Genomic DNA, 24047 nt, shown 5'->3' with positions numbered 1-24047 from the left:
CCATTTCGGCACGCACGCGGGAAAACACAGTACGCCATGATATTTACCAATGCCAGGAGAGCCACCATGTTCCGTTACGCCATACGCCCAGACATCCATCAACCATCTTACCAACAAGCTGCAATTCGTTCCGCCGCACCTACGTACCAAATGTGCGTCTCTGCCTTGCTTCTGATGCTCCATTCCTTTCCCAGTGCTGAGCTCGTGCACTCCACCATCAGTGAAGCCATGTACTTCCCGAGGCTCGCCTGCCCCTTTCATAGAGCCACTTGCTATTCAGCCCCACGCTTGTCCGCTTCCCGGTCGACGGGCTCGGCGAGCCAGTTTCGGAGAACAAGTTGGCAGACGAGCTCGCGCCAAAGGGACTCGACGATCCGAAAGACGATCTACGGTTTTGCGCGAGACCGCCGACGCTCCTTTGCAACAGGGGGCTACCCGAGGATGAAAAGGGCGAGGGGGAGCCTCCCACGGAGCCTTGGAGAGCCGGACTCCCGCGCCCGGATAAGGGAGAGCTGTTGTAGCTTGCTCTGCTGCCCACGGAGCCCGCAATTGACGGTGTGCGCGAGTATCGTGGAGGCGTGCTAAACCTGGCTTCGGGGGTCGGCGGGGCGGAAGATGGAGCAAGGCCCAGCAGCTTCCGTTGCGTCGCCGTCAAAGGTATGTCGGAGAGATCGTCTTGCGCGCGGACAAGGGGCAGGCAGGCGAGGCCGATCTGGATAAAGGGAAGCAGCTGCAAGGCGAACCAAGTCCAGCCCAGATAGTAGCGAAAGGTGCTGGAAAACCTGGCGTTGTTGGGGTCAGCAAACGTCCACCCGAGGGGCTTGAAGCGGCGAGGCCTGGCCATACGTCTGTGGATCCACCTTGAGCCTTGCAAGCAGCTGAAACGACCACATGATCAACAGGGCAATCACGTTGTAGGCTATCCGCCGCACATTCTTCTCGGAAAAGGTCGTCGCATTGCGCCGTCTCGTGATTTCGTTGAGGCGGGGGTGTCTCCAGGTGCCGGGGCTATCGGGGATGGGCGACACGTCTGCGCGCGTCGACCTGACTGGCGTGGACATGTCGAACGAATGTCTCGAGGCGCGTCAGGAGTTGAAGATGCTGGAGATGAGTAGCCGCCTTATCTGGGGAGGTTGTTAGCAGGGCAGTCTTCAGGGAATGTGGAATGAACGGCGCCTCAGGTCTCTGAACTCGGCCTGAAAGGGGGCGGGACAAGGGAAAAAACAGCGGGACACCGCGTGAAGGTAAACGCACAACTTGAGCCGGCCAGATATCTGTCATATACTGTGGGTTAGTGGCTCCTCGACGCTGGCCAGACTGGCCGTGGAGCTGGCGGCCTGTTGGACTTGTTGACGTTTGCGGTAAGAAGCAATTCACGATGCACCTACTAGTAGAGGCTGGTGGACGGGGCGACGGGGCGACGGGCGGCATAGAGCTTTTCCGTCGCGACTCACCTTGGAAAACCCCACCGCTTCGTGTACCTGCGTTGGTCCTCCAAGGTACACTGCCGGCGAACACCCCGCATGCAGTAGCGCTCAAGTCCCGGTCAGGTACTTGAATAGGTACTTGGCTTTCTAGCGTCGGGTCCCTCGCAATGCGCCTCAGCGACTCCCTGCAGCTGCTGTCCAGGCACAATAGCTCCTCGCTTGGCCAACCGCATGCTTACTAGCAGATCGGCGGCTTCGTCCCTCCCTCTTTTTTCCCACCTTGTTGGGGCCATCGCCAATTACCTCATCCGCATCATCCCTCAAGCCCTCATCGCCGCATCGTGAGCCCCGAGAACTTTTATCCTTGGTCATCATCGTCACCCTCATCATGCACTGCTGAATACCGACCGACCCCTCTATCGCCAACGACGACACCCGCCACCAACCCTCTCCCTCGAGACTCCCCGACCGAGAGCATCATGGCAGCCTCGCCCAACTCGGTCGCTGCGACTTCAGACATCGAGCCACCCAGCTCTCCCGCCGCCCCGGACGGCAAGTCCTTCGTTTCCCGCGCTGGCTCAGAAGATGAAGATACCCGAATGGCCGAGGACAACCCCGACAAGCCACATCGGAGTAAAAGCAAAGGGTCGCAGAGTAAAGATGCCAACGGTCAGCAGAATATTGGCAAGATAAGGCACTTGAAAAAGGAAGACGGCGAACCTCTGTGGCGCGAGGACATCCAGTACGACTTCCTGAGGGCCGTGTTTGACAACGAGCAAAAGGTCTTCACCAACACCTACGACCCGGATGGCATAGGTATGCAGACCTTTGCCGACCTCTACATCGACACCATGTCGCGAAGTAGCAAGACCAGCAAGGTGCTTCGAGACAAACTATTGAGCGATAGAGAGGCCGCCAAGGGTATGGCCATGGTATGCCTTTTGGTCAACGTTGGCAGGATGAATACCACCCTCAACTGTAAGCCACTCTCCTCCTCTTCAATTTCTTGCCCGTTTTTCTCGCTCGCCCTTGGTCGCATCGAGAGCGCGCATGGCTGACTTTTGCCAGTCTTCCCCGAGATGCGTGCACAGCTTCGAACTTATCATGCCATTCCATCCTTGCAGGCACACCAAGACCCCCATGCCTACAAGCAGCTGCAGGACGCGCCTCGACTTAAGTCCATCTTGAAAGGCGGTGCGGAGGACCGGGAAGAGCCCAACTCATTGGACAAGATCAAGAAGATGGACAACCCCCCTCGGACGAACCCAGTGAACCTAATATTTGTCATGTGCAGCGGCGCGCAAAAGATTGCCGAACTGCATTTTCCCCTCAACCACGAGTTCCACGACCTCATAATGAAGACGAACTACTCGAGCGAGTCCCGGGCGAAGGCCTTCTTGTGGCTCATGTGGTTTTACCTGGAATCCGACTTCACCGAGGAAGGCTGCGATGAGAATCCGTTTGGTCCTGGCGTGGATTACGGCCTGGACGTCGCCAATCAGGGCGTTCCCGAGCTGGAGCTGCTGACGGACGAGCAAAAGATAGCCGAGAACGTCGACACGCCAGAGGAAACAGAGTTTGGTCGCGAGAAGCAAAAGACGCGCGCAAAGATCCTAGAGATGGACCAGGCCTACCTCAACGAGCGAGAGTCGAAGCGGGGGAAGCTGCGCGCACCGCTCAGCGAAGACGGTCCAGCCATTCTGCCGCGTATCAGGCCCTCAAAACACGAATCGGACATGGATAGTACGAGATCTACGCCGCCTCCCAAGGCGCTAGCCCGAAGTGGCGCTTCTGGCCGTCGCGGTTTGCCACTTAAGTACCAAATCTTTGAGGGCTCTTCGCCAGCGCGTCACGGGTCCGAGGGCGTCGTTTCAAGGAAACCCCGTCCTCCCACTGCGCACCAGCTTGCCGTCGAGCGGAACCGCAACGAGCGAGTCGAGTATATCCTCGACCGCGGCCTACGCAAACGTCACCACAAAAGCCGCAAGCTCCGGCGGCAAGACGGCGCCATCTTCCGGGCCTATCGAAGATTGCAGGCTCAGGAGGACGGGTTTGAAGACAGCGATGGCGACGAAGACACACCGCGCAACCTGCCCCCCAACAGCGACAAGGGGTCTGGGCCGTTTCGGGAGAAGGGGCTCGGCGGTCTGTGCCTCATGACCACTGAGGACGACGATTTTGGCGAAGAGGTCAGCTCGTACGCCGCGGCCCTGCGGCGCTCAACTAGGAGGCTGGCACGCTGGAAGGGACACGAGACCGAGCTGGGAGTCATTGCACCGATTAAGAAGCCGAGGCCGAATGGCGAGACAGCCGAGAACGGCGATGACGGGGACGCAGAGGGAGGCGAACATGCCTACGCCGACGCCGAGGCGAGCAAGGCCAACGGAGATGCAAGTGGCGACATCACAATGGGTGACGTTACGATGGGCGATGTCACAATGGACGACGTGGAAGCAGATGCAGAGGACGCAGACCAGATAGCCGTGGCGGATGAAGAGGGACGGGCCGACGATGACGCCGATGATGGCGACAAGACCGAGGTCATGGGAGAATCGGACGTGGATTAGGATGACGCGGACCAAAGGAAGCAATCGGGTGTAACATTTGTATGTAGGAATACCAGGAGGCCCCGGCAAAGGGAGAAAAGGGCGGACGGAGGCGAGAGCGAGGCATCTACTATACTGCCTGAAGATGATTTCTAGAGGAGCAACCGGCGTTGTCTGATTTTCTGGCTGTCTCTTCAGCTTCAGGGACGCTGGAATTTGAAGGATGTTATTTTTACTGCTTGACACAGCTATGCACCGACCTCGGCGGCATGAAGCATTGAGAACCAGAGGCTTGACAGGGGGGCGGGACGGAGGCCAATTAGAGTGGCCCGGGGCAATCCGAACGCCGGTCCGATTATGAGCCCACCCGGAAGCTCGCAGGTCCGTGCGGTGAAGGGCGGCAGAAAGCCCAGGGTCCTGCTCCATCGCGACGCTACGGACCTGACGTCGCATACAATCCGTAACATTCAATACCTACAGTACAGCTTGTCGAAGCCCCTTGCCTGGGTTCACCGTGTTTCGCTCCCGCCGCTCGTCCCTCCATCGCCATGCCTCAGCAGCAGCCGACCGGCGGCATGGGCCGCCTCCTTGTCGTCTTGGCGCTCCTCACCGGCCTGCTCTCGTCGGTCGTGTACCTGGCGGAGCAGCACCTGGACAAGTTCTACATCTTTGAGCTGGACCACCTGCAGGACCTGGCCAAGCGCGGAATCGCCCAGCACGGGAACAACACAAAGGGCGTGGTGCAGTATATTGTGTCGGAGCTGAAGGACAAGGCCCCCGCCCACGTCAACCTCGAGGAGGACTGGGTCTTCAACAATGCCGGCGGTGCCATGGGCGCCATGTACATTATTCATGCCAGTGAGCCGGCGCCTCCGTCTTTGACCGTCCATTGACTAGTGTAGAGGGGCCATTCCCTCCTCCGCTCAGGCGTGGAAAGGGGGCCGACTGACGGATTGAATGGCCAGGCATCACCGAATACCTCATCGTCTTCGGTGCGCAAGCCCGCCGACCCCCGAGCATCCCTGGGAGCATGACCGCTGACGCCTCACAGGCACCGCCGTCGGCACCGAAGGCCACACGGGTCGCCACACGGCCGACGACTACTTCCACATCCTGTCGGGCACGCAACTGGCCTACGTGCCGGGCGAGTACGAGGCCGAGGTGTACCCGCAGGGCAGCGTGCACCATCTGCGGCGCGGCGACGTCAAGCAGTACAAGATGCCCGAGGGCTGCTTCGCGCTCGAGTACGCGCGCGGGTGGATCCCGCCCATGCTCTTCTTTGGCTTCGCCGACGGCCTGTCGAGCACGCTGGACCTGCCGACGCTGTGGAAGACGACGCGCATCACGGGCCGCGAGATGATTCTCAACTTGTTCAAGGGGAAGATCTGAGGCGAGGGTGGAGGATGTCCAAGGATGCCAAGGGGGAGATGGGCCAAGCGACGGCCTTGAACGCCGGCGGGTTTGGTCATCACACGGTTGGTGGCCGGGGTTTGGCGGCACTGGAGTTTCAAGACGACTTGTCGGGGTGTGTCTAGGGGGCGACAGGGCTCCGTCATATAATCTCGGTGTACGGGTAATACTGGGGTAGAGTCGATATAGATGTACATACGGCATAGCCTGTCGATGCACAATGCTTCTTGCTAGAAACAGTGAGGTCCAAGGGAAAGACGAGCTCTCAGCCATGCGCCGTGGCATATTGAGGTAGTAGAAACACCCAGGGTTCCAGGGTTACAGGACTCTGGCAGGACTGAAACGACACGAAGATAGTCCGCGCTGCTTACTTCGTCTGTGTGCTATAATGTGGGATTAAGAAGGAACAGCGTCCAGAGTAGCCTGCCTTCCTACTTGTCACCCAAAGGTGAGGCGGGATTCGAGCCCCTCCGCCTGGATAGCTTCGAGGGGTCCGTTCACGTTGAGTAGATTCACTGTAAACAGCACGAGGCCTGTTCCCAAGCCAATGGTGGAACAGAAAGTTGAAACTTAGCATGCTTTTCTTGGCAAGCCACGTCCCTATCCGGAGGAGAGCGCAGCGAGCACGATGCCCCTCCCTAGCTATGGCGAGCCCCCTTTTCTGGGAGCGAAACAATGCCCAGTCGAAGAAAGACAGCAAGCAAAAGTGGCGCCTATTTATACAATGGAATCAAGGGAAAGCCAGATGCGCGTAAAACAATATATGATATGTGGTAAGTAAAAAAAAAAAAACCAGGGTTGAGGACGCGAGGGCGGGGGGCCAGTGGAAGCAGCCAAAAGAGTGGAATGAGAAGCGCGCGTGTAAGTGGGGGAGGGTTTGTGGTCGTGAGTCCAGCTGCCCGAGGATAGCCCCCCCGACGCAGCAAGTTTCGACGCCTTGGGGCACGAGAATAGAGATGGAGAGTAAGAAGTAGAAGAGGGTGGGACGGGGCGCGGAAGACGGGACGAACGGTGGCTTTGGCGGCGAAATTAATAAGTAGAGGAGCAAGAATCGAAAGACGGCCGAGCTCCGTCTGCCGGCGACGGATCCCCTCTTCGGCCGAGACAGGGGCGGGGTTCTCCGGATTACATGCTTCAGTTGTCGTCGTCGTCGTCATTGTTGTTGCTTCCCCCACGGCCGCCGGCTTGGCCATTGGTTTGGCCACCGGCCTGGCCACCGCTGGCCTCGGCGCCAGTGGTTCCGGTGCCAGCCTGAGTCTCAGCTTGCGTCTCAGCTTGAGCACCACCAGATTTGGCACCAGGCTGAGTATTGGATTGAGAGCTGTCGGCTTGGCCACCGTCGGTCTTGGCACCATTGGCTTTGGTACTACCGGTCTGAGTCCCAGTCAGAGTCCCAGCTTGCGTACCGGCAAGAGAACCGCCGCCATTTCGGGCTCCGGTTTGGGCACTGCCCAGGTTACCGCTCTGAATGCCTGACTGGTTGCCCGTCTGCTGGCTGCTCCCCTGCTGGTTCCCCCCGTGCTGGTTGCCCGTCTGCTGGTTGCCCGTCTGGGTGCCTCCCTCCTGGGTGCCTCCCTCCTGGGTGCCTGACTGCTGGCTGCCTGACTGCTGGCCGCCTGACTGCTGGCTGGCCGTCTGGCTGCCTGACTGCTGGCTGCCTGTCCGGCTGCCTCCCTGCTGGTTGCCTGACTGCTGGCTGTCTGCCTGGTTGCTTCCCTGCTGGGTGCCTGTCTGGATGCCTGACTGCTGGTTGCCTGACTGCTGGTTGCCTGACTGCTGATTGCTTATCTGGCTGCCTGTCTGGCTGCCCGACTGCTGGCTGCCCGACTGCTGGTCGCCCGACTGCTGGTTGCCTGTCTGGCTGCCTCCCTGCTGGGTGCCTGTCTGCTGATTGCTTCCTTGCTGGTTGCTTCCCTGCTGGTTGCTTCCCTGGTTGTTTACACCCTGGGTGTTGAGAGGCGGCCCGGCCGCAGGACCACCAACCGGACCGGTAGCCTGGGCCGTGTTGCCGGGGCAGTTGTTGGGCCGAATAGCCTTTGCATTCGTGCCGTCTCGCACAGCGTTCGAGGCCGCGTTGAGGTACGTGTCGATGGACGGCAGGACAAAGGGGCAGCGGTCCTGGTTCATGGACGCGACCTCGGCCGAGACCTGCTGGGGTGACATGGAGGCGCCCGTGTCCGCGAGACGCTGCAGGCCGTTGACGACAAACTGAAATGTGCCCTGCTTGTCGAGCACCTGGTCGGCCTGGCTCACGGCCGGGTCCGAGTTTGCACCGCCGTTGTTGAACTGCTGGTCCAGCACCGCCTTGTGCGTCAGCTCGTCCTTTTCGGCGGCCAGCGCCGTGCTCGCCGCCTGCTGCATCGTCTGCGGGTCCATGGACTCGGCCGTCGACAGGAAGTTGGACACGGTCCTGGTGTCATCCTGCCACTGGTCGCGCGCGTTGGCAATGTCCTGCACCGACAGCGGCTGCTGCTGCAGACCTCCGGCGGCAGTGTTGCTTCCGACCCCGGTCGCTCCCGTGTTGCCGGCCAGGTTTCCGCCGGTTGCACCGCCCTGAGCCGCATTTGCGCTGCTGGTACCGCCCTGCGTGCCCGTGTTGGCGTCGGGCTGCTGGCCCCCCGCCGCCGCCGGTCCGGCTCCGGCCTTGTTACCACCACCGCCGCCAAAACCCAGAAGGGCGCCGAGGATGCCGGGGGTGGGCGCAGCCGAGGCCATCTCGAGGACAACGCCCACGACGGCAATGAGGGCGGATTGGCGCATGGTCGAAAAAGGGGGAAAGAAGGGGGGGGGTAGATGGTCGGGCTAGCCGGAAAGAAGAGAAATGATAGTTAGAACACACGCGAGAGCTTGCTCGGACGGTTGAAGAGAATGGAAAGCAATGGGATAGAGAGAAAAGAGAGGTGGGCTTGATGTCTTGGTCCAACCAAACGCGCGGGCCAAAGGCCCTTTTATCACCCCGTCCATCATCTCCTTCTTTTCCCTCCACCGCCAAAGCTCCCCAAACACCCAAACAAGACGGGGGAGCAACGCCAGGCAGTTGACGGCAGACCGGACAGGCGGCCCTGGCGTCGGGTGGGTCAGACCAGCGCGGCAGTATCGTCGACAGCAGCCGCCATGGCCTCGCACGCAGCGTGTCGGGAGTTCAGGCCAGAAGACAGGCAGCAAAGGATGGAGGCTCTGGTGTTTCTTGTGCCCCATGGTCGGGCGCTTGATGGGTGTCGACCTTGTTCAAACCCGTTTGGCCGTCCGAGCGCTCCGTCAGCCGCACGGCCAAAGCGCTCTTGGCATGACTCCTGGAGCAGGCCTTCTGTTCGGATATTCATCTCTGGCCAGAAAGGGACGCTGCTCGACAGTGTCCGCCTGGCGTGTTTCCGCCGACGAACCCATCAGGGGTTGGCTGCCCTCGTGCTGATCCTGAGCAACTTCCCAGGACAGCCCCATGCATGCTCGGGCGTTTAATAAACAAAGTTTTCATCACCGCGACTCAGTCCATCGCTACGGGGCAACTTACCGCCAAGGGAGATCGTCACTGCGGTCCGTCCAGCATGAAGATGAAAAAAGGAAAGGGAAAAGAGAAAAGGGAAAAGGGAAAAGGAAAAGGCCCTGGGGACGGACAGTCAGCAACCACGGGACCTGCATGCAGCAGGCCTGCACCGCTCCTTCCATGGCCTCGAAACGTCTCCAATGCAAAAAAGGAAGGCCATCGACCAGAGAAAGAAGAGACGAGATGCATCGATACCAACGAGGCCATCCCCGTGTGCTGTAGCCCAGCGAACCCCGTCATCGTCGCAGAAGGGACCGGAACCGTGTCTGACCGCCTCCCTCTCTCCCTCCCTCCCTTTTGCCTCCCTTGTGTCTCCTTGTGGAGCCAAACTCTGTGTCGAGCCCTGTCATTTCCCCACAGAGACCTCGTCGCATTTCTTTCCTCCTGGGGCCGCTCTATTCTTGTTCTTTCTTCGCTTCTTCTCGAACAACTTCGGCGCGTTCCACGGTCGATGCTACCGCTTGATGAGACGTGGCTCAGTCTTTACCCCAGACTGCTTCCGCGCCTCGGCCGCTCACCTGTTTCTCCTCTGCTGCTCCTCTGCTGCCTCATCAAGGCACGCCTTGCTTCGCTTGTTCAGGCTGACTCCCCTTTCATCCATCGAGTTTTGACCTCGCGTGCCATCTTGCTTGCCGTCCTGCTTGCCATCTTGCTTGCTCCATGCCCAACTTTCTGAAGCGCTCGCCGAGGCCATGTCTGCCGACATCTGCATCCCAGATGGTGGCATCTCCGACTTGACAACTCGATGGAATCGCGGCCAAACCGCCTTGCGCGAGTGAAGGCGCCAACCCCGACCTTGTACGACCCCCAAGGCCTGCGTATTCCGTCCTTTCCTTGCTCCCTCCGATACCGCTTCTTCGTTTCGAAACAAGGCGACTCAAGCTTTAGGCCCCGGGAGCAAAATGCTTCTTGCGCGACTAAGCATCCAGAGGTCCGTCCTCAAGAGCTGCATTACTCAAGCATCGCCCATGGCTTGTCTTTACGCCCAATCCATCGCTGATCATCACGCCATCTCGCACAGAGCTCCTCTTCAGCTCCTCTTCCCAATCGATGTCCAAGATTTTTATGCAGCCAGCAGAAAACGGCTTGCACGCCATGAAGCCAGTCCTCAGCTCCGTCCGGCGACATACGCACAGCAATGCAGTCGTCAAATCCAACGCTCCCAGACACATTCCGTCGTTTCTTTTATATACTAGTTAGTACTTTGTACCTCCCCCCTTTGACCTTCTTTACCTACCTATCCTGCAGAGTACGCGCTCTATCCACAATGTTTCCAAGGCCCTTGGTGGCTTGGTGACTCGTGAGCCAGACGGTACATTGCCGCAAACAATCAGCAGTGACTTTGGTTTCTCTCAAATAGCAATCCCATTCTTTTACTTTTCCCCTCATCTTTTCCCCGCCGGCTCAAACTCCAAGGTCCCCGCTAAGGTCAAATCCAAAAATGCCATGCACGCATGCGTCCCCCATTCATTCCCCTTCGCCAAGCCGGCAGGATACGGGAGACGACGTGTGGCTCGTGTAACGCCTCCCTCGCCTCGTGTCCGTCCCATGCATCCTACCCCGCAAGACAGACAGGGGGCTCGAGGTACTACCCGTGCCACGCCCCACTTTATTTGGAATTCGCAAGCTCCCACCTCCTAAAGTTGGTGCTCACCACCAGTATCCCCACACCACCGGAATACCCAGAATTTCGACTCCCCGACCTAGAATCGCTTCAACCACCGCGTACCACGCTCAGAATCGCGTACTTCCACTCGTTCTAACCTTCCTGAACCTCCATTGGCGTGCCTTTTTGCTGCTTCCTCAAACCATCGCTTGCGTGCGTTATGCGCCTTTTCTCCGCGTCTTCTACTACCTTCCTTGCTTTAGCAATCTGATCATCTCCCTTTGTTGCACCATTTCCGTCCTTGGGCCACTGACAATACTCCTCCTGATTGTAACTGTATATTCTTCATAGCCTTACGTTGTTTTTGGATCCGCTCCGCCATTTTGGTTCGTCCCAAGTCCCTTTTAGTCTGCACGAGCTCAGTCGCCAGAGATAGCGATCCTCGAATAAATCGACTGAGATCGTGAGAAAAGTCGGGATCCAGGCTTTATCGTCTTCAAGGACGAGATCTAATTTGTCCGCTACCTTGTTTATTTGTCGTAGAGTCAATGGTGTCTCGAAAGGTGAGGAGTGTGGTCCTGAATTGGGAGGAGGTGTGGGTGTCGTGGCTTGACGAGCTTCCAAACATTGAAGTACTACTTGTGGATTGAATGGGAAGATTCCTGTCTTGCGAAATGCGGAGCGTATAGTACTCTCCTTGAAAGCATGCAATCGTACTTGTTGAATGCAGGAGAGAAACTCAAGCTTGGTTATGTTGACGAGGCCATCTCGAACCATGACATCTAAAGCCTTGGCGTGATAGTGCTTTAGGGGCTGGAAAACGACAACGTCCAAAGGCTGAAGTGCATGCGTGAGATTAGGCGGCATGCCGAAGGGAATAATATTGTGGTTGTCGCAGTATTCAATGAACTGCCTGGTATGGTGAGAGCCATGACCATCAAGAATTAGAAGTCGCTTCGAGCTTCTTGAGCTTTTTTCCGAGTGCTTGTCAAAATGCTGGAGCCACTCCAGACTAATCACGTCGTTTGAGTAACCAGTAGGCGTGGGTCGAATAACTGTGTCAGGATCTAGCTCAGGTATTTGATACCATGAAGCCATGTGCATCTGGCCAGCGAGTATCAAAAAAGCCGGAACAACCTCCCCATTCGCCGAGATAGCTTCGATCGCAGTAGCGGATTCCCTATTCTCAGGAATGCCAAAATAATGAGCTCTCCTCCGTTTTGTCACAATCAGCTGGTCTTTTCCAACCCCGATGCGAAAACCAGTCTCGTCCATATTCCAGATATCCTCAGGAGGTATACCATTGTCTTGGATAACCTGCCGAAGATGCTGGAAATACTGGTTAACTCGTGTAAGATTCTCGGAGACTTGGCGCTCTGCTTGAAGCCTTTTGGCGCTTTTGAAGTAGCCGTGACGCTTTAAGAAGCGAGAAGTCCAGTTTGGCCCCACGGTAGGAGCGTCGCGCTGGCTAGACCGCTCGCGCAAGATACAGTTTGCCGCGTCAGTAACGAACTCGACGCGTACCGCAAGGTTTATATTATCCAAACGATCGATATAGCGACATAGGCCTTCTCTTCTGGTTCGGAAAGCCTCGTATTTCTAGCTCGCTGGCCAGTTTTAGGAGGTCGGCCTTGAAGACGGTATCGCAATCGATCACGTGTTACACCGAATTCTCGCGCTACGGTTGCCACTTTGGCACCAGAAAAATGTTCAATATATCGAAGAGCGTTTTGTACACGTGCTTCCATTTCGGCTATCGACGAGATCGTGAATTGGTTAAGATATAGGGATGCTGAAGTCGGGGAGTCGAAATTCTGGGTATTCCGGTGGTGTGGGGATACTGGTGGTGAGCACCAACTTTAGGAGGTGGGAGCTTGCGAATTCCAAATAAAGTGGGGCGTGGCACGGGTAGCAACACCATCACGCGAGCCACTGTTCCTCGTCTCGCTTCAGACCCCTCATGACCAGTCCCTCATCCTCGTCGTCGGAGCCGTCCAAGCCCTCGCCGTCGCGCTCGTCGTAGTCGTTGATCCTGAGCTGCTCCACCGAGGCCGCCGTGGCGTTGACCTTGTCATCGTGATCGTCCTCTTCCACGAGCATCCAGTTCAGCCCGTTGGCCTCCTCCTCCAGCGGGAACATTTCCCGCGCGTACTCCTCCAACCCCCGAGGACCTTCCCACAGCTCCAGCGCCTCGCCGGGGCAGCTGGCCTCGAGCTTGGGATCGCCAAAATAGGGCGGCTGCTTGGCCGGGTCGGCCTCATCCACCCTAAACAGCTTCTCCAGGGCCTCGAGCTGTTCTCGGTATCCTGTCGGGATGCGCACCTTGGTCTCGATGGGACCCCTGACGTAGTGCACAGGCCGACCCACCCCTCGAGAGAAGAGCTGGCATGCCTCCTTCGGGGTGAGATACTCGTAGGCCAGGGCGACCCGTTCCCCTTTCCACTTTGCAACGCCGTCCTTGAAGATTTGCAGGATGGCGGGGCCGACGTCGTGCTCGGCGTCTAGCCAGGGGAGCTTGGCGTCGCCGTGAAAGGGTGCTTGCCAAACAAAGGACCCGTCCTGCTGAAGTTCCATGCAGAAAAGGGGGTACAGCAATGAGGTGAAGTTGTTGTTGTAGATGCCCGTATAGACGAACGTGGCGGGGAGCTTCAGTGCTCTGACATGTTCCTCCACCTTGTGCTTGGCCGCCCACAGCGGCAGCGATGGCCAGTCCTTATTGTACGCGGCATGGTCGGGCATGGACGAGTAGACGTAATGCTGGACGCCGGCCATCTTGGCCGCGTCTGCTAGAGCCATGCCAATCTGAAGCTCGTCGCCGTAAAAGGTAGTGTTCACAAAGGCAAGCTGGGCACCCAGAAAGAGGTTGGAGATGAGTTCGTGGTTGACGCCGACGCCCGAGATGGGCCCATTTTGAGTCACGTCCTTGTTGGCTTCCGTGGGCTCGTGCCTTGTGTAGAGTTCGCCGACAATGACGGTAACGTTGGGGTTCGTCGACACTTCCGTGGCCACGACGCCTTCGAGATTCCGGAGTTGGGCGCGGACGCGGTAGCCGACGGCGGTGGCGACGCGGATGAGGGAGGCGGCCTGGCGGCCACTGGCGTTGATGACGGCGATGGTCTTGTTGGGGGACGGCATGGCCCTCTTTGGAGGGCGGAAAGTCAGAGAATTGTTCCTCGAGCCGGCGAGCGGAGACGACTCCGAGTAGGAGGATCGCGAGTGCTTGTGCTGCTTGCGGTAGCCGTTGGTGTGGTCATCGGCGATGCGAATGGGGATGCTTCCCGTCATGGAGCCCGAGATTTGAGCGGGCATGGCTCGGCAGTCGGGGGTTCGGGACCAGAAGAGGGGGACAAAGGGCTGGCTTTGCGTGACAGGCGAAGCCGCCGTGGTTGTTGCACGACAGCCCGCCTGCGATGAGCAAAAGTGGACGCGCAGTGGTTGGGAGAGGGCCAGGGCAACGGGGCCGGTAATTCAGCTCATGAAACAGGAGCGGAGCGTGCGGATTATAAGTACGTAAAAACAGACGGAGGGCAGTGGGGCCAGCGGCGGGGGGAGGGCCAGCGACGAGAGGACGGGAATGTTGAGAGGGAGGAGACGAGACGGGCGGGACAGGCGGCCAGCCAATGCCAGCAGCACGGCGTGGGCGCACAGCAGATGTGTAGCGAGCGGGGGTGCCGTGTATGTGGCCTCGTCGCCGGCGACGGATGGCTTGGTTGTGTCTCGCCTGGAATCGGTGAGAGGGCGGAAATCGCGGACAGGTGCGATGCCTGTCGGAGTCGGGCAAGCTTGCGAAGGTCCGCCCAAAGGCAGATTTGACTTTTGGAGGGCGGGGAAGGGTCGCGGATCGGAATCTCCAAGTCGGGATCCCATCCACGGGCCGAAGAGCCAGCAGCGACTTCGCGCGTAGTCGTCGAGCTCGGCAGAAGCAACAGAGGTCAATCACGCGGCGAGATGAGCAGCGGCGGAGAGGCGAGGCCGGGTTCGGCGAGGCACGACGGCGCAGGTTGAAGCGAGACGGGGCAGAAACGCCAGCTATGGCCAACGCCCGAGTCAGAGCGCTGGATGGTCGCAAGACAAAGACGGTCGAGATCGGTGAGGCGACAGAAGGAAGGGGGGGGGTTCAAGTAAATAGCAGAAGAAAAAAGGGGGACGGGCGACGAACGTGCAGAGAGAGTGAGTCTCCAAGAACGGTCGACGAGACGCCTGCCTTTGATAGCACCCCCCTAGGCGGGGGGGCGTTAAGCTTGGATCTACAATTCGACAGCAGCGAGTACCCGCCTGCAAGATAGCCAGTACCCAAGACACTGGCTAACGCTGGGCGACGTGACCACAAGTTGCTTTTGCCTGTCTGAGTACTCGATACTTTGGGGTCGTATACCTCAGGTAATCGCTGTTTGGACGAGGGCAGGCACTGACTGTACTCAGTACCGGAGACGCTGTGGAGGACAGCGGAGGGACTCCAGGTAACGGGGACATGTCAGGAACCTGGAGCTTCTTATCGGGGCGGAAAAGTCTGATGGCAGGCAACTGCAAGGCACACTCGACGTCAGGCCAGGGCCCCACCAGTCGACAACGCCCCCGAAACAGCTTTGACGACAATCGTGGCCGGTGCTTCCATGCTTACTCTCAGACATGGGCACGTGTGGTCTCGTGCCCGTCGGGCCTTATCAGTTCGGGTTCCTTGCGAAAGGAACACACACGCCCCACCAACATCACCAACATGCCCCCCATTCGCCCCCCCCCGGCCCGCATGCGGAGGCTTGCATCGACGCACGCCGACTCGTTCCTTTGCCAGTCGTTGATTTTGTACTAGCAGTCCGTCCGCTTGCTGATCTCCCGAGTACCTACTGGCCCTCGTTCTCGAAGTACCTCCCCTGTGGCCCGCCTCATACCGAATCATCGTCGAGGAGGTGGTGGTGGATGGACTAGGCATCGGGTGACGGCCGTGAGGCATCCAAATCGCCCGACAAGCGATTGGCGTCCGTCTTTCCGAACCGCCCTGCCACCACACCGCGACTTTGCCAACTCCGCGGGGCCTCCAGGCTCCAGCGCCTGCTCCGAGCCGCCGGCTTCTTGACTGGGCGAGGAGCCGCAGCGAGCATCAAGGCCGTGTGTCAAACTCATCCCAGCTGCCACGTTGGGAAGCCTCTTATCGGGGCCCGGTCACGCGCTTCGACGAACCCGGCCAAGCTGCGAGCATCTGGCAGGACACCCATGGCGGCCTCGTGCCCGTATCGGGACGTGTTGGCCCTATTCCGTTGCCCTTGTTTGATTTTCCTTTTCTTTTTCCTCCGGACATGCGGGCATTACGTTATCGTTATGCATGCGAACTCGAGGCCTCTCTTCCTTTGTCTTTGCACCTCGGAGCACCCGCCACTGGTCCATCATCCTTGTCCATCCATCGTCCTTATCCATCCGCGTCGACCTGTTCAACCATGCCTTGAATAAGTGTTGTGCTTTGCAACTCGCCGCCTTTCTGTCCACGCCTGCGTCTGCTGCTCGTACTCGGCACGTTGCGCCACCACATGGCTCCCTCAACCAACGGGCAACAATCGCCCGGGCCGAGACCCCGCTCACCTGACTTGAAGATGGAAGAGGCACGCCAATCTCGAGACACGATGATCGAGAGGCTCTTGCCGCCCAGTACGCGTCGTCATGATTCGACCGGGCTCAAGCCCCGGGCGAAAATAGCGTTGGGATTAGGTAACAGTTTGGCTCGCTCTCGCCAGTCAGGAATCGTTGGGCCGAATCTATTTCTCATTGCCCTTAGCAAGAGCGGCCGCCGTTTGGCCTCTCCGCCAAATCACGTCCCGGCTCGGGACGGCTCGTGGCGCTGGAAATGGTCACCAGACTTTGCACCGCCTGTTGGTTCTTTTTTCCTCGCTTTCGCGCCTCCAAGGGGCGTGCATGCCGGGCCGCGCACCCAGCCCCCTTCTCTGCCATTCTTCGTTCTCGCGAGCCCATCCATCAAACACAGCACACAGGGCGCCTTCGATTTGTGTTGAGTGGGGGGCTGTTGCCGTTACAGTCGAGCCAAACGCTTCTCTCTGCGTCTCGCTCTGTGCCCCGTCGTATTTTCCCCTCTCGCACTGTCATGTTGCGTCTTGGCGGCATCTCAACGGAAGGATCTCGACGTTTCTTCTTCGGTCCCCACCACCTTGCCTTGTTCTCACTCCTCCGACCCGTGAGACACTGCTGGCGGATGAGCTGAGGGTAGGAAAAAAGCCCCGTTGCAGCAGGCCAAGGTTTGCTAAGGCGATGTCGATGGCTGTCGGACGTTGCCTCTCTTCCCCTCCTGGCCCGTCTACGGGCAGTCGAGGCAATCCGCACTGTATCCAGCATCAACCGTCTGGATGCTTGGCTTCCCGCAAGGGAACCGACGGCCCGGGGCCAGCACGCCAAGTCTGATGTGTCTATTTGATTTGGCTTAGTTTCCGGGGAACCTTATCATTCAACTTGCGACGTACCAGCGACTTGCAAGTGTAGTTCTGTCCATCCACATGCATCGTCACGGCACAGACCCAACGTGCCGTACATGCACGTATGTACAATGGCATGTTGTTATATCATGCTCGCAACGCTCTATGACAACAGAGGGTCGGCTTTGGGGGCTCGTAGAACCATCATGGTTCTGGGTGTGTTTGAATCATGAACTGCCAAGACATGGCGTGGTCGGCTGTTATCAGCCGATGGCCCGAGGCCAAGCAGGCCACGACGAGGGCACTTATCATCTGTGCGTATCTACTTGCTCTTAGTAGATGCTTTAAGCTATGCGCCGTCGCCTGCACCCACGCCACCTACCAGGGTAGTCTGACTACCTACGCTACGCTACGGTACGGTAGGAGTGCCTGAGCATGTCCGCGGGCCTGTAAACGACCTGGTGATGGTGTTGGGGAGAGGAAATAAACTTCTCCACTCGCCCGCGTGTCCTTGGTCAGTCTTCCAAAACATTTATGCATACTGTATGTACATGCAACACCGCGGGACTCACGACGGCCTCCTTGGTACATACCAACTGCAACACTGCAACAGAGGTTTGCGGGGAAAGGCATGCGGGGGCGGGTGGAATGGTCCATCGGGATCCTCCCCGCCGGCCGGTCCCTAGGCACAGCCAAAAGCAAAGCGTCGGACCTTTTACGACGCGGGCGCGGGCGGTTGGTTGGCTCCGGTTCTCGCACCTGTTTCGGTCGGTTCTCCTCCTGCGCCTCCTCCGCCTGCCACGAAGCGGCCTCGCGTCGCTGCCCGCTGCCCGCTCTGTCCGACCTACCCGTTCGAGATGAGAGCCGTCGTGTGGGACTGGCCCGATAACAGAAGGGCAGGGCAGCCCGGCCGACCCGCAACTGGTGCGAAATGATGCCATCTTCTGTCTTGTATCACGAACCGTGTTCACGATGCAGGCCGGCCCCGGTTGACCTCTCACCTCTCACCGACATCTACGGCATGTCACGTAGATCGCCGGGGTTGTTTCAGCTGCAGGGCGAGGGAGGGGGTAAAGATAAGCGGCAATCCAGCCACGGCGACTTTTCCGAGAAAGCTGGCAAAACAGGAACAACGAAAAAGGGCCCCCAAAGACGCAATCCAGGAGTCGACCTGGGCGCCGTGCGATTTTCCCGAGCCCCTGACTCCTGCAGATAGAGACCATCGCCCGTCACGAACATTTGGTCCTCGGCTCCGGGGGAGGATGGCCCTCTCCTCCGAATCACGGAATCAATTATCAACTGGGCTAGCCCTGCTGATGCGGCCTGCCGTCCCCGGGCGGACAGTGATGCCATGTCGCCGGACCCATGGCCTCCAGGTCGTCCAATGGCAATCTCTCGATCCAGGTCGGCCCGGACCCCGTCGTCGTACCGGCCGTGTGACTGTGTGCCAGGGAGATGTCGAGATAACGCTGGCATCGGTGTCAGCGAACAGTGCCTCCATGGGGAACCAGCTCTGGTTTCGGTTGCACAAGGTGCACCTACCCAATCCATGCTGTCTGCCGACATCCAGGACGCATCGAAGTCCAGCGTGCTCGGCATGACTTCTCCAGTCGAGTCCATTCCCAAGGAGTGGTTCGGGGTCAGTCCGGACCCAGCTGTTTCGTTAACCAACTGCCATCCTGAACCAATTCCAGACCGATTCGTCTCATAGTCGAGCCCGAGACTAGACAGAAGCCCCGACCCGTTACTCGAAGCCATGGTCGATGGCTTTGATATCACCGAGGGCCAGTTCACGGACACTTCGTAGCCGGAGCCGACTGTTGACGGACTCAACGTGGTCCCCGCGACGGCCGCGTTGGTGTCGACTGGCGACCCCAACTTGGTCAATATGATGGCCAAGGTATCGGCCGTCTTCCTCAGTTCCCCGCTATCCGTGGCCGCCGCGGACCAGACGGCGTGCGACCGCCTGATCATGCTTGTCAGCCCCTCCCTCGTCAGAGACACGCCCTGCCGGCCCATCCAGTCGTCCCGGCCCGAGGAGTGCTCCATGCTCTGGATGACGAGGTAGACAATGATGGCAGCGAGCAAGTAGTCGTGTATGGCTAGCGAGGACACGAACCACCCGTTGTGGCTCAGCACGTTGCCCGGCCTGCATGCTTTCCAGATGGTGTACTGGTTACCGAGCAGCGTCATGGCACCCTCCAAGCACTGTTGCCGAGAATAGTCGTGCTCGTGGTTCGGGACCGGCTCCGCCAGGTAGCGTCGGTGGAGGACGCAGCGGCACTTGTCGAAGAGGGCGGCGAGGCCGAAGCGCTGCATGATGAGAGTCGGAGCATCACCCACGCACTCGTCCAGCGGCCGCGCTTGCATGTAGGTCGGCAGCTCTCCCCACGCCTCCTGCAAGAGGCGGTCCAGCTCCATGACCTCGGCGTAGCTCGGGGGGGTGAGAGCGTGCGCTTGCCGCGCAATTCGGCCAAAGACGCGGAGGATCCTCGTCTTGTGGATCGGGTACGTCATGTGCGTGTAGTCGGTCCAGGGCCGTCCGGCAGGCAGTGCAGTCGAGTCCTCGTCGAAGTCGTCGTCTTGCAGGTTCCGCGGCATGGCCGTGTCCGTCTCGACGCCCTGGAGCATGCTCGGCAGGCCCATGTGGAAGGCGACAAGCGACTCGATCTGGATGGCCATGTTCCACATCCGGCGCCTCATCTCGCCCTCAAACGGCGAGATGCCCGTCAGCTTGGCCGGGTCCCGGTGCAGGCCCATCTTGAGCATGAGGCGGATGCACACGCCCGACAGCACGTAACAGTTCATCTGGCCGGCGCGGTTGAGGAGGAAGTGGGCCTCGACGTAGAGCAAAAAGGCCGGGAGGGTGGCGGCCGTGGGCTGCGTGTACTTGCCCCAGATGAGGGCCCAGCCGGCGCAGGAGCGGTATCGCCTGATGCACTCGTGGATGGGAGCCGGGGAGTCGGTCTCGACCTCGTGGGGCGCCGAGAAGCTGTTGAAGAGGACGCCGAGGGCGAGGACCATGAAGAGCTGGGCGATCCAGTGCAGCGAGGCAGACGAGGCGTCTTGCCAGAAGCGGGCGTACTGGATGGAGGCTTGTCAGTTTTGGTCGTGCGGTGCCTGGCATGATGCTGCTGCGGCCAGGCCGTTCCCCCGGAGCACAAGGAAGGCGGGCGGTGGCTTACGGCTCTCGCAAAGGTCGGACGGTGGATGACATCTGCGCGCCGTTAGTCTCTGCGTAGACATGCCTTGTGTCGGGCATTGTACGTTGGGAAGGGCTCATGGACGCAAAGTATCTCGTGATGAGTCGATCGGCCACCTGGCGTTCCGGCAGCTGGGCGAGCAGCTCGTCCCTGCTTGCTGGTCCTGTCCTTGACCAGATCAGCATCTCTGGTGCGTCGAGGAGCTCGTCATCCGGGGGAGAGTTTCCATCATCGTTGTCATCCTCGGCATCGGCAAAATATGACTTTAGATCCTCAATCTACATGCCCTGTCAGCCAAACACCCATCAGTTGGCAAAGGGGTCTCGCTCCACACAGAGTAGGGGTTACCAACGCACATCCTCGAGCATAGCCATGCAATGCGTCGCGCCCACGTACGTCGTCCCCCTCACGACATGGCCCCTGACCGGCGGCGGCGCCTCGCTCCCCTGGCCGTCCCGCTCCCGGGCCTCACTCTCGCCGCTGGCGCCGGGCCCGCCCGCGTCCATGATGCTGCGTACCATGCCCTCGAGGCGCTGCAGCCGCGACGACATCCCCCTTGGCGGCGGCTTGGTCTTCCTGGCGGCGGGCTTGGGCGCGTACACGCACAGGTCGAGGCGGTCCCTTCGGGCGCACTGGCCGCAGGGCTGCACGCGGTCGCATTTGAGCTTTGAGGCGCGGCAGGGTCCGCACGAGAGCAGCGCGCGGATGCGTCTCTGGCGCTGCGCTGGGTGGGAGGGAGATGGGTCGTCGCCTGGGCTGGGGTCGAGCGCGGAATGGGGGCGCGAGGCTTCCATCGGATGATGTTTCCGAATTGGCCCGTTGCTGAATTAAAGGTCGGCCGCATGTGAGCCGGGCAGAACGTGGGAGCAATGTAAGAAGGTTTTTGATGCCTTGGCGGAACCGTTAACGTGGAGACGTCGACGATGTACGGTTACAGACGGCAATCCAATCCTTAGCTGCCCTACTTAGTAAGTCCCAAAGACCCTAGTTCTATAACTTGGGCATAATACTGCCATCATCAGCGCCTTATATACCCCAACTCCATACCATGACGAGCTGTTAAAAGGAAGTAAAGGCCGTCGCCACAGCTGATTCCAGAACAACGTCTCCGTGGCCCAGCTCCTCTATGAATCCGGAGCCCCCGGCAGCCTCTCAATGACATATTTCCCCCTCGCGACGCTCATGAGCGGGACACCGGGAATCTTGCGTAACCGCTGCTTCAGGGCCTTGTCGTTTGTGCCGACAATGTAGATGCGGTTCTTGGTGACCCTGTCGACGAGGCAGTCGTCGGCATATACGCCCTTGTGGTCGCACTCGAGGCGCTGCCAGCGCTCGTCCCTGGCGACGCGCAAGGCCAGGCGGTACTTGGGGCCGAGCTTCTCGAGCTCGGCCATGCAGCACGAGGTGATGATGGGGTTGCACTTTGCGTACAGGCAGTCCATCATGGACTCGAGGAGCGAGAGCTTGCGCTGGACTGTGTGGCTGAGGAAATTTGTGTCGACGAGGACGTTGTATGGGGGCACGAGGGCCGTGTTGTGCTGGAAGAACATGTTGCTGGGCATCTGGGGGGCCTCGCGGACGAGCTCGCCGCTGGGCGTCTGCTTCTTGGCCTTGGCCTTGGCCTCGAGCTCGGCCTTTTCCTTGTTGGCCTTGAGTCTGGCGTCGCGCTGTCCGATCATGCGCTTGACCTGCGAGTCCAGAGGATCAGGGTCATTCCGGCGCTTATCGATAAGTCTTGCTCACCTGCCCAAACTTTCTGGTTTTTTTGGCGACACCCATTGCGCCGGCGGTGGAGTTGTCTTAGCTCTGGGGAGTTGATTTGAGCTTTTCGGGGACAATGCGCGCGCTGTCTTTAGTTGTGGGCGGGATTCCGCGTCGGGTCGGTTCGTTTTGGTAGAAGATTGCAGAATTGAGGAAGCAAAAGAATTTGGGACCCGCGATAAGCCAGGGCGGTGGGGCGCCTTGTACCCGGTACAGTGCACGGGCCACTCCGCCCACCAAGACGCGTCTCTCGAGGTCGCGTAAAGTGATTTTCGAAATACCATCAGCGAAACCACGTCGAAAATGCCCCCCGCAAGAGCTGAGGAAAAGGGCGAGTCCTCGACCGCGGCATCCAAAGCCGCCTCCTCCAATGGCTCGCCGAACCACGAGCTGCCATGGTGAGAGATGCCGGCATGAAGCAGAGGACAAGAGCTGACAGCTCGCCCAGGGTGGAAAAGTACCGCCCCGTCTTTCTCGACGACGTCGTCGGCAACACGGAAACGATTGAGCGCCTCAAGATCATATCCAGAGAAGGAAACATGCCCCATGTCATCATCTCGGGCATGCCGGGCATAGGAAAGACGACGAGTGTGCTGTGTCTGGCTCGGCAGCTGCTGGGCGGGTCGTACAAGGAGGCCGTCTTGGAGCTCAACGCCAGCGACGAGCGCGGTAAGGCCGAGACCCCAAGGCCATCTCGACGATATCCTGCTCACTCTCGACTCCAGGCATCGATGTCGTCCGCAACCGAATCAAGGGCTTTGCGCAGAAAAAGGTGACGCTGCCGCCGGGCAGGCACAAGCTCGTCATCCTCGACGAAGCCGACAGCATGACGTCGGGCGCGCAGCAAGCGCTTCGGCGGACCATGGAAATCTACTCCAACACTACGCGATTCGCCTTTGCCTGCAACCAGTCCAACAAGATCATCGAGCCTCTTCAGTCCCGATGCGCCATCCTCCGGTACGCCAAGCTCACCGATGCGCAAGTCGTCAAGCGGTTGATGCAGATCATTGAGGCGGAAAAGGTCGAGTACAGCGACGACGGCCTCGCGGCTCTCGTCTTCAGCGCCGAGGGCGACATGCGGCAGGCCATCAACAACCTGCAGTCCACCTACGCCGGCTTTGGCTTCGTGTCGGGCGACAACGTCTTCAAGGTGGTCGACTCGCCGCATCCCATCAAGGTGCAGGCCATGCTCAAGGCATGCTACGAGGGCAGCGTCGACTCGGCGCTCGACATTCTGCGGGAGCTGTGGGGCCTGGGCTACTCGAGCCACGACATCATCAGCACCATGTTCCGGGTGACCAAGACGATCCCGACCTTGAGCGAGCATTCCAAGCTTGAGTTCATCAAGGAGATTGGCTTCACGCACATGAAGATCTTGGAGGGCGTCCAGACGCTTCTGCAGCTGAGCGGCTGCGTTGCCCGCCTGTGCAAGATCAACATGGATCCGAAGCGGTTCGTTGCGCCAGCGAAATGAGGCGGGAGCTCGAAAACGGGACACTGTTTGCTGCATCATGTTTTGGGGGCGTCGGAGTCGGAAATGTCCTTTTCCAGGCGGTGAACCATCTACTGTGAGGCGTCGTGTGGTGGGAATGTGCCGTTGACTTTACGCGTTGCTCGACAACGGTGATGATTGATGCCAGGTAGGTAGAGAATGGAAGATGCTTTATCATCAAAGGCCTTATTTGTCATTCTTGTTGGAGAATTCTGCTTCGTACCGATCCCACTTTGCCTTTTCGCGGAGCCAACGCCTCTGCATCCTCATCTGGTACTCATACTGCCTCAACCGCCAGTCCGCCTCAATCATGCCCCCGAGCACCATGCCGGACATCTGAATGTATCTGCGGGCAAGGATGAGCAGCGCGCGGGCATGGACGGGGACGCAGCCTCACACTTTGAACTGGATCGTGGTTGCGCGGTATATGGGCGACCAGACGTAACCGATGGCGCCTAGCACGGCCGCTCCGGCGCCCCATTTTGCGGCCCCGATGATGGCGCCTTTGCCAGCTTCCCAGGCGGCGTTGTCTGCCTCGTCGCTTTTCAGCCCGTCGTGGATGCGCATGTTGGCGTGCGCCTCGCGCTTGGTGATGATGCGTCGTCTAAGATTGAGTGGGTGGTGAGGCAGAGTGATGGTCAA

General features: G+C 59.3%; 9 protein-coding genes across 9 annotated transcripts; 3 read left to right on the top strand and 6 right to left on the bottom strand.

Annotated features, from left to right (window-relative positions):
- Window positions 1–272: 272 nt before the first annotated feature.
- HRG_03089 (nuclear pore complex component domain-containing protein) lies at window positions 273–1061 on the bottom strand (the record flags this gene model as incomplete). Its single annotated transcript, XM_044861560.1, has 3 exons — window positions 273–386; window positions 539–782; window positions 847–1061. 3 exons carry the CDS (start codon window positions 1059–1061, stop codon window positions 273–275), a joined length of 573 nt encoding a protein of 190 aa, XP_044722586.1.
- An 845-nt stretch (window positions 1062–1906) lies between these two features.
- Window positions 1907–3994, top strand: HRG_03088 (ino eighty subunit 1; the record flags this gene model as incomplete). The annotated part of the gene is made up of 2 exons (XM_044861559.1): window positions 1907–2405; window positions 2496–3994. 2 exons carry the CDS (start codon window positions 1907–1909, stop codon window positions 3992–3994), a joined length of 1998 nt encoding a protein of 665 aa, XP_044722585.1.
- Window positions 3995–4521: 527 nt separating this feature from the next.
- HRG_03087 (ERG2 and sigma1 receptor like protein) lies at window positions 4522–5362 on the top strand (the record flags this gene model as incomplete). The annotated part of the gene is made up of 3 exons (XM_044861558.1): window positions 4522–4831; window positions 4939–4965; window positions 5025–5362. 3 exons carry the CDS (start codon window positions 4522–4524, stop codon window positions 5360–5362), a joined length of 675 nt encoding a protein of 224 aa, XP_044722584.1.
- A 1155-nt stretch (window positions 5363–6517) lies between these two features.
- Window positions 6518–8143, bottom strand: HRG_03086 (uncharacterized protein; the record flags this gene model as incomplete). The annotated part of the gene is made up of 1 exon (XM_044861557.1): window positions 6518–8143. The coding sequence occupies one exon, from the start codon at window positions 8141–8143 to the stop codon at window positions 6518–6520; it is 1626 nt and encodes a 541-aa protein (XP_044722583.1).
- A 4310-nt stretch (window positions 8144–12453) lies between these two features.
- Window positions 12454–13842, bottom strand: HRG_03085 (nmrA-like family domain-containing protein; the record flags this gene model as incomplete). The annotated part of the gene is made up of 1 exon (XM_044861556.1): window positions 12454–13842. One exon carries the CDS (start codon window positions 13840–13842, stop codon window positions 12454–12456), a length of 1389 nt encoding a protein of 462 aa, XP_044722582.1.
- Window positions 13843–18253: 4411 nt separating this feature from the next.
- HRG_03084 (fungal specific transcription factor domain-containing protein) lies at window positions 18254–20946 on the bottom strand (the record flags this gene model as incomplete). Its single annotated transcript, XM_044861555.1, has 6 exons — window positions 18254–18418; window positions 18492–19051; window positions 19130–20033; window positions 20135–20166; window positions 20217–20430; window positions 20509–20946. The coding sequence occupies 6 exons, from the start codon at window positions 20944–20946 to the stop codon at window positions 18254–18256; spliced, it is 2313 nt and encodes a 770-aa protein (XP_044722581.1).
- Window positions 20947–21276: 330 nt separating this feature from the next.
- HRG_03083 (fcf1 domain-containing protein) lies at window positions 21277–21931 on the bottom strand (the record flags this gene model as incomplete). Its single annotated transcript, XM_044861554.1, has 2 exons — window positions 21277–21840; window positions 21896–21931. 2 exons carry the CDS (start codon window positions 21929–21931, stop codon window positions 21277–21279), a joined length of 600 nt encoding a protein of 199 aa, XP_044722580.1.
- Window positions 21932–22216: 285 nt separating this feature from the next.
- HRG_03082 (DNA polymerase III, delta subunit domain-containing protein) lies at window positions 22217–23387 on the top strand (the record flags this gene model as incomplete). The annotated part of the gene is made up of 3 exons (XM_044861553.1): window positions 22217–22311; window positions 22362–22582; window positions 22639–23387. The coding sequence occupies 3 exons, from the start codon at window positions 22217–22219 to the stop codon at window positions 23385–23387; spliced, it is 1065 nt and encodes a 354-aa protein (XP_044722579.1).
- Window positions 23388–23591: 204 nt separating this feature from the next.
- HRG_03081 (imidazoleglycerol-phosphate dehydratase) lies at window positions 23592–23972 on the bottom strand (the record flags this gene model as incomplete). The annotated part of the gene is made up of 2 exons (XM_044861552.1): window positions 23592–23751; window positions 23803–23972. 2 exons carry the CDS (start codon window positions 23970–23972, stop codon window positions 23592–23594), a joined length of 330 nt encoding a protein of 109 aa, XP_044722578.1.
- Between the last annotated feature and the right edge of the window lie 75 nt (window positions 23973–24047).

This window comes from Hirsutella rhossiliensis, assembly GCF_020360975.1.
Source record: "Hirsutella rhossiliensis strain HR02 chromosome Unknown scaffold00003, whole genome shotgun sequence".
NCBI classification, from domain to species: Eukaryota; Fungi; Ascomycota; class Sordariomycetes; order Hypocreales; family Ophiocordycipitaceae; genus Hirsutella; species Hirsutella rhossiliensis.
The sequence above is the reverse complement of the archived record's forward strand: the minus strand, read 5'-3'. Positions and strand labels throughout refer to the sequence as shown.